The sequence below is a fragment of the Hyla sarda genome, chromosome 4, assembly GCF_029499605.1.
Source record: "Hyla sarda isolate aHylSar1 chromosome 4, aHylSar1.hap1, whole genome shotgun sequence".
Lineage (NCBI taxonomy): Eukaryota > Metazoa > Chordata > Amphibia > Anura > Hylidae > Hyla > Hyla sarda.
The window spans coordinates 229,513,811-229,523,171 of NC_079192.1; the positions used below are offsets into that span (position 1 = coordinate 229,513,811).

At 35.8% G+C, this 9,361-nt stretch overlaps 1 protein-coding gene across 2 annotated transcripts in view; it reads left to right on the plus strand.

Annotated features, from left to right (window-relative positions):
* TAFA5 (TAFA chemokine like family member 5) overlaps positions 1–7,407 on the plus strand; it is a 577,073-nt gene extending 569,666 nt beyond the window's left edge. Inside the window, exon 5 of one of the 2 annotated variants that reach the window (XM_056573705.1) lies at positions 4,087–7,407. Coding sequence is in view for 1 of the 2 variants with exons in the window: in XM_056573707.1 (XP_056429682.1) it covers positions 4,087–4,095 (9 nt within the window). In the remaining variant the exon portion in view is untranslated. The remainder of the gene's footprint in view (positions 1–4,086) is intronic. The other variant, XM_056573707.1, reaches the window with a different exon arrangement.
* The last annotated feature ends 1,954 nt before the right edge of the window (positions 7,408–9,361 follow it).

The window sequence follows — 9,361 nt, forward strand, 5'->3', positions numbered from 1 at the left end:
TCATACACTGTAAACTGTGAAGCACTGTGTATTTTGACACCTTTCTATCATAGCCCACATAAACTTTTTCTGCAATTTGTGCTACAATGGCTCTTTTGTAGGATCAGACCACACAGTATAGCTTTTCTAATATCAGGTCAAGCAGGCTAGCATCTCCATGATCCTATTGGCCCAACAGTTATGATGTCTTTTCTTGCACCTGAAAAGACCTGTTTTTTTTTTTTTTTATAAATGTTCTGACTTTGTTACTTTTCCATCTCAACTTGGTCATTGGCAAAGTTGCTTAGATACTTAGGCTTGCCCATTTTCTCTGCTTCCAATATAGGAACAGATCATTTACTCACTGTTGAATATTTCCCACCTCTTGACAACTGAAATTATCATTAATAATTTGTGTTATTACATTTGTTATGTTTACATTTCCTGATTATCAATATTATTGGTTACAGAAGTACATTATTTATGTATATATGTGAAAAAAATGTTTAAACACTGTGAATGACATGGTAACTATAGAATTTGTACCACACAGGCTTTACAAAGATTTCTTTCACACAGTTTCTAAACCGTACTTAATCTTTTCAAGTGGTCCCGAATGATCTTTAAAGCTTGTGAGCAATATCTATGTACACTGCTTTTCCTGTCCTTACAAATGTAATCTTTCTCAATGTCACTGTCTGTCTGCTATTTCATTGCCATTTTCATGCAGTCGTGAAAGCTGTCAGTCACAGGCCTCCTTATTTATTTTGTCTCTATCTTACCAAGAGTACTCCTGTGTTTTCTTATTTCAGGTTAACGCTGTCTATGTGAAACACCTATTAAAATATGAATAAGAAGATAATAATCTGAAATATGTAATCAAGTTTGTAATTGTATTTTTGCAAACTGTGCATGTCGACACAATTGTAGATTGCAGTATAGCTTGTACATAGTGAACATGGTGGGACAAGGCTTGTGTGAAGAATTCATAAATCACACAGTGGTTATTTCATGCCTATTTTATTTGCAAAAATGCTTCCGCAAAATTTTTTACAAATTGGTGGAGATTAATCACAACCTGTGCAAAGGAAAAGTTGCCCAGTTGCAACCAATCAGATTGCTTCTTTCATTTTTTAAAAATCCTTTGAGAAATAGAAGATGCAATCTGATTGGTTAATATGGGCAACTTTTCCTCTGCACAGGTTTTGATAAATCTCCCCCAATGCATCCACAAGTCGATGTGAATGTGGTTGTCTGTGCAAAAAGTAAGTGAAAAATCACAGCATGAACCTAGTTTTAAATGGCTGTAAAAAGGGACCAAAAAATAAATAAAAAAAATGGCTAGGAAAAATGTGTGTACAGAAAAAATGGCTGGAAATAAGGCTGAAAATTAGACAAAAAATGTGTGAACACAGCTTAACCCCTTAAGGACGCAGCCCATTTTCACCTCTAGGACGAAGCCCTTTTTTGCAAATCTGACCACTGTCACTTAAACACCCCTGATCCCCGACACCCCCGATCCATCTTATTTTCCGGGTCATCAGTGACTCGTGTGACCCGGATAACAGCAGTCATCCCGGCCCGATCACCGCTACCGTTGACGCGGCACTCCCGGAACCCCAAGTGACACTTTGCGGCGCCGTACATGTACGTCGCTCGTCGTGAAGGGGTTAAAATATTTTTTGCACCCTTTTTTCAGCTGTATATGTAGTTTTTGTTTGGTCTACAGCAAAGGATAAAGCCACAACACAGCCAGAAAAATAAACAGGTGAATTAGGAAAAAAAAAAGAGCTGTGGCAGAGGAACAGGGAGCCTCTAGAACTGTATTTCCCAATTACTCGGGGAGATTTACCAAAACCTGTGCAGAGAACAAGTTGCCCAGTTGCCCAGTTGCCCATAGCAACCAAACAGCTCGCTTCTTTCATTTTTAGCAAGGCCTCTGCAAAATTAAAGAAGCTATTTTATTGGTTGCTATGGGCAACTGGGCAACTTTTCCTTTGCACAGGTTTTGATAAATCTCCCACTGTGTTTCCAATTGTTGCAAAACTACAACTCCCAGCATGCCCGGACAAAAGGCTGGAAATGCTTGAATTTGTAATTTTACAGCAGCTGCTGGCACACTGGTTGGAAAATGCTGCTATAGAGTAATAAAGGAATACTGTCTTTGGACCTCTGGAGGGTTACTACCAGGCTGGGGGTTGTAGATAAGGTTTCATACTCCTATCCCCGATAACATAACAATAACACAGACCTGGCAAATATAGTCTGGGTTCACACATAGCATGATATTTTATCAGTATTTTTACCAAAACCATGAGTGGAACTGAATTAGCAATAAAATATATATATATATATATATATATATATATATATATATATATATATATATATAAAATATACTGGAAAGTTTTGCATTATTTTCTGTGTTTTGGACCTAATCCTGATTTTGGTAAAATACTGACCAATATATTGACCAAAAATGGACCAATATAGGGCTAGTTTCTCATGTGTGTTGGGGCTCTGTTCTGGTATCTGTCACATGGTTGTTTTTATACCACATTTTACAGCATCCAGCAGGGTATCCGGCATCCAGCAAAGCAATGTGTACACAAGTGAGTGGTGGTATTTTTAACTCAATATTCTTGGAGAACATTTTTTACAGGGGGCTGTATTTTTCAATTCCAAACTAAATAAGGAAGTATCAAAAAAATGAAAATTACCTTTAATATATCTCACTTTTGTCTTAAAAAAAGAGTAAAGACATTAAAAATACTCTATAGTAAGTTGAAACAGCAAATAACACAATTGCAGTTATTCGATATATATATATATATATATATATATATATATATATATATATATATACACATACAGTACAGACCAAAAGTTTGGACATACCTCATTCAGAGTTTTCTTTATTTTCATGACTATAAAAATTGTAGATTCACACTGAAGGCATCAAAACTATGAATTAACACAAGTGGAATTATATACATAACAAAAAAGTGTGAAAATATGTAATATTCTAGGTTCTAGCCACCTTTAGCTTTGATTACTGCTTTGCACACTCTTGGCATTCTCTTGATGAGCTTCAAGAGGTAGTCACCTGAAATGGTCTTCCAACAGTCTTGAAGGAGTTCCCAGAGATGCTTAGCACTTGTTGGCCCTTTTGCCTTCACTCTGCAGTCCAGCTCACCCCAAACCATCTCGATTGGGTTCAGGTCCGGTGACTGTGGAGGCCAGGTCATCTGGCGCAGCACCCCATCACTCTCCTTCTTGGTCAAATAGCCCTTACACAGCCTGGAGGTGTGTTTGGGGTCATTGTCCTGTTGAAAAATAAATGATGGTCCAACTAAACGCAAACCGGATGGAATAGCATGCCGCTGCAAGATGCTATGGAAGACATGCTGGTTCAGTATGCCTTCAATTTTGAATAAATCCCCAACAGTGTCACCAGCAAAGCAACCCCTTTACCATCACACCTCCTCGTCCACACCAGCACACCTGTGAAGTGAAAACCATTTCAGGTGACTACCTCTTGAATCTTGAATCTCAACAAGAGAATGCCAAGAGTGTGCAAAGCAGTAATCAAAGCAAAAGGTGGCTACTGTGAGGAACCTAGAATAGGACATATTTTCAGTTGTTTGACACTTTTTTGTTATGTATATAATTCCACATGTGTTAATTCATAGTTTTAATGCCTTCAATGTGAATCTACAATTTTCATAGTCATGAAAATAAAGAAAACTCTGAATGAGAAGGTGTGTCCAAACTTTTGGTCTGTACTGTATATATATATATATATATATATATATATATATATATATATATATAGCACAATGTGATGTATGAGTAGGTAGATTTTTATATAGTGATATCAGGATGAGACAAATGATGTCCTTTATTTCAATTCTTTTAGGCAGAGTAATGACGGGTCCTTATCATTTTGTTACTTGTATAGTTTTATACCTTTAGAATGAGCATTGTTTAGTTCATTATAGTTTCCTTTGAGATTTGAGCATGCTTAATAAAGGTTACATTTAAGAGTGAACAATAGAGACTTGAAAGTAAAATATTGACTTACAGTGTGTGTTTATTGATCTACAGGTCTCCTGACAAATGCAACAACCATACCCTGAAAAAGGAGTTCAGGCTTGTGAGAGCTATGTACTTTAGACAAATTCACTGCTGTGGATCCTCATCTTGTTTGTCATCAACTCTGTTCCCTGGTATCTCATAAAAGACGGCCTAACTTCTCTACATTATGAGCTAAACTTTGTCCTTCCATGTAAAGGATCACTGGCAACAAGAACACTGTATGTTGATATGAGATATGCTTGGATATTAGCAATACATATCATGGTTAACATTTCATCTACCATATGTGTAAACTGCTAGACTGGATGATACCAACTTCTCTGAGTATTCTTCCCCTTATCAGCCTTAGAAAGAAGACTGTTTTGTCTACAAGATGACTAATGTGCAAAAGAGAGTGACTCCTTGTGCCCTGGACTATCCGAATCGCTTTTATTTTCTTATATGTTGGATATAAATACAATAGACCAAAGAGTAAAGCCTATGTGAAAAAGGACACCAACCTAATACCATCAAGCATATTGGGTTTTAAATGTAAAGGTTGAACATGAATGCTTCTTATGATTTATCAAAAAGACATGTTTTCAGCCTTTCCAACTCTGGAGTTTTGCTATGTATTGGACATCAGTATGGACAACTGCAGCGAAATGGATGCAGAAATAGCTCTTCACATGAACATCTAAAGAACCCAATGGAGCATGGAGAAAACAGTAACAGCCTATGTTTTAAACCACATTTCACAAAACAGAAACTGTCCTAATGATATCTTTATTCCTCTGTACTTAGAATGACATTCCCATACTAAACTCATTTTCAGTTTTAACCAGTAAAATATGCCTCTTCTACAATTCCATTTTGATAGTTGAAATTGGATAAAACGGTATTTGCAAAAGAGCATGTTTGGTCACCTGTGGCCCCATTCAGTACACCATTTAGCACCAGAAAGAAAATTAAAGAAAAAAAGTGACACTTGTTTGAAAGAGATCATTAAATGTATTTTGAAAAGCCTAAAGTTATATATTTAACAGTTTTTATATGTTGTATATTTGTAGAAAATCCTATTTAACAATTAACGTGGTAACTCTGCAATGGAAACAAATGTCAGAGTTCTGTTGTGTTTATTACTTCAGTTGTCTCTGAAGTCACCAGTGTAGTTTTGCTTTCTTCCATTGGGACGTTTTGGATGTAAAGCATGAGCAGAGAGGACTCTGTAGAAAAAGCAAAGAATTATGTTTATATAATATAAATGCATTCAACCATTGCACTGTTGGAAGGCATTTTTTTTTTGGTCTTTGCGTACTGGTAAAAGTAGTCAAAAATATATCTACATTGCTTTTCCAAGTTACTTTCAACCCTTCTTAAGGATGCACATATGCTACAGTTTATCATGATATGTATGAAGAGTACATATAGTCATATTGTTTATGCAGACATGAATTCTATTTATCATTGTAGACCATGGCTATGTGTACCTTAATTGATATTACCCATGTTCTGTACAAGATTTACCTCATCTTTAGAAATCTATTTTTATTCTTCAGTTTCATGAAGCAGGCAGTTAAAATGAAATTGTGTGGAATTTAAGTCAATTCAATTTACACTCAAATATTTTATTTTTTTTAATTTTATTTTCATTTTTTTTCATCAGAGAAGCTAGCATCTTGCAAATTAGTCTACTGTCTTCCTGGCAGACTTTTTTTTTTTTGCTTTTAGCTATTTACTTTACTTATGTTACAATTGTCTGGACAGAAGCATTGAAAACTACCACATTTAACTCTTTACTTTCATGTTTGTCTAGCTCTAGTGTACTAAACTAAATGCAATGTAAATTGCAGTTTTAAGTCAGAACTTTGCTATGGTCAAAAATGATCTTGGAGGAAATAGAAATGGTAGCGACACAGTTTTGGATATTGAATGGTTTTGGATGGATTAAAGGTTTCCAATTATTTTATTGTAGGGCTGCTGTTACAATTGTTTAAGTTATCATGAGATTAAATATATTTTGGCATAATCACTTTTTGTTCCCTTTCGTTTGACTAATATGAGTTATTTTGGCAGTTTGCCCAGTGTTTTTGACAGACACCATTTCATAATGTTAGGTAAAAGAATGGTCAATAAATGGTGGTCTCCAATTGAACTCACGTGATTCTTTTAATCATGTTTCCAACTCATTGCATTAACTCCTTCACCTCACAGAGTTAGTCATCCGCATTTGTTGAGCTAATATTTTATTTAGAAAAAATCTCATCTCTTTGAATTCATATCCCTCAAGTGATCACATGGTGTCCATACAAAGTAATGGAAATAACCGTTCTGCTAAGTTCTGATACAAATTCTGAAAGTATGAAAGCTCTTGTAACAACAGAGAGCCAGCTTTTATTAAATGTTGAAAAGATCAAAGCATAGGCTTTCCAATTGCTATTCCTTTTCGCACTACATATAATTTTATCTGTTTAATAAAGTTTATTTTACTTTTTGACACTGCTAAATTGTATGTCGGCAAGGACTGCAAGTTGTTTTTCATGTCTTCATCAATTGTGGGATATAAATGTCTAAAATAATATTCCTAGAATACTCCATATAACATATGCAGTATCTAAATTAAATTCACGTGTGACAAACTCCACACATTAATTTTGTAGCTAATATTGAGCCTTTTCTTTTTTTGCTAGACTTTAAACTCAGGGATGAAGGGGTTAATGTAAATACAATGGAGCAAAGTAGTTATATTTTATGCACTCAAAACAGCTGAAGGTGTTCCATTTTTATTGCTTTAAAATATTTGCTGTTGTATTGGTATAGCTAAATTATAAAAAAAAAAAAAATATTAAGATAAGTCTTTTTATGAAGCCTTTTGTTCACTAAAACACCCTGTGAGTAGTGTCATTTATACAGAGAGCTGCTTTTTTCTGAAGATGTGTAGCTGTCTTTCTCGGTGCCATTTGTTTTAAGAAGGGAATTGACAGATGGAACTACAACATTAACAGAATTATGCACCGTTGTGATTTTAAAACATATGTTTTACCACAATTTTATTTTTAGGTCCAAAATTGTAGTCTGATTAATTTTGTTATATATCTTTATAAGGGTCTAAGGTCTTTTTATTATTACAAAGCTGGATTCTGTCACCAGCATCACCTGAACTAACCTGCTTGTACAGGGTAATAGTGCGAGTGATGCTGATTCACATGCTGCTTACCCTTTTTTTCTATGTGGCCTTGTTCCTTAGTTATGTCTGAAGATCCAAATATGCAAATTAAGTGTTCTGGTGCCCTGGGGGTGTTCTCTTTCCCATGGTGCACTCTTCTACCTGCCTGCCTCCTGTCACATGATCATCATCAACATCACAGGCCCTTCAACTTCTATGCTGCACTGCTAAGCTCCACCCCTGCATGTACTAGTCATATGATGTTGACATCATCTCAGGTCCTACACCTCCAGCATGTAGCAGATACAGTGAAGTTCCTGGTCAGTAACTGTGCAACCAAGACCTGCCCCATATCTGCTAAATGCTGGAGGTTTAGAGTGTGTGATGATGTCACAATTATGTGAACCAACCGTACATGTGGGGACAGAGCTCATCAGTGCAGGACAGAAGCAGAAGGACATGTGATGATGATGATGATCATGTGATAGGAGTGAGCAGTGGGCGGAACATAAGCGTTCACCAAGGGGATGGGAATGTCCCTAGTACCACAAAGCACTTCTTTTGCATATTTGGATTTTCAGGCACAACTTGGAACAGCCATGTTGGAAAAAAGGTAAACATGGTTAGCATCAGAGTCACCCTCACCCAGAGTCACCCTAAAGTACTGTTTAAGAAATATTTACGAATCTTCCATGTACTTGCATTTTATTGATAATCTTTCACCCTTAATTGTATCCACCATTTGGAATCCGCTAAGATGGTGACACAAGTTCAGTGCAATCTCCTGGTCTATCCGTAAAGTGCTGGCGGTTTCCACTGAGCATTCTAACAAGGGGGAATATAAGAAAGCATATGTAATGTTGCAGGGCACACAACATAGTCACAAATCAGAGAGGAAATAGGAAGTGATCAGATTAAGTAGGAGACGAACAGTACAAACATTTAAGTTATTTTTCCTAACAAATGGCATTTCATTTTACTCCACTCCATTTTGTTTTATACAGTGTTACTTGTATATCTGATTTTTCCAACATTACTTTGTGGGAAAACCCCTTTAAATGATAAAATACCATCTTCCTCACATTGATACTAGGGGGAACCTAATTTGGACACAATGGCTCAATGATTATAGCTATTCTCTGTGTTAAAACCAAAAAAGCTACTTATGCAATGCATTTGTCTGTTTTACCCATGTTTGTTATAGTTTTCATTGGTAACTGATGGTGAATTTAGATTGTGAGCCCCAATGGACAGTGATTGATAACAATCTCTCTACAGTCACAAAAAAGATAATGGCTAGAACTCTTAGTATCTTTAGCTATATCTTGATATCTATATATTAAAATTGTATTTAGAGGATAAAATAGGACATAATATAAAACAGTAAAGTAGGTGATAATAGTTGACTCTCCAGTACTAATCAGAATCACTAATGATATATAGTAATGATACTAATAATGTGGAACATAAATCATAAATTGTAAACATCTACTTTTTTATATGCTAATAAACAAATATATATTATTAATAAATTATTACACAAATAACACATCTGGAAAAAAAAATCCCTATAGGTTGCAGCCTATGACAATACAAATAAAAAGTAGTAGTAGCAATAAAAAAGTATGTATAAAAATATATCAGCAATTAGAGGAAAAAGTTTCCAATCTTCTGTAGTGATGAACAATATAAATCCACTTTATTAATCTGTACCACAGAACACAAGACAAGTCTTAGAAATATTTGCACAATATTGCTCTGTGCCGACACCACAACTCCCTGACCCTCTGCAAGTTGTAGGATAAAACTTTAGTTGTAAGTTTAGTAATGGTCCTAAATTCTTGTTGTCTTGTGCACTACATGCTTTATACTTACGGTTCCCACTGTCCCATGTCAGTTTGCCGCTGCCTTGAGGTGTATACTGCTGCTTTCAGGAAGTCAGGTAGTCAAGAGGTTACAGACCGACGTGAAGAAGATCGCTACTTACGATCTCTGCCTGCGCTCTACCCATGTGGAGTAAAAAGGATTGCTATGACCTGCAGTACCACAGATGTAGATTAGGAGAGGATGGATGTGACCTGCAGTACCACAGATGTAGATTAGGAGAGGATGGATGTGACCTGCAGTACCACAGATGTA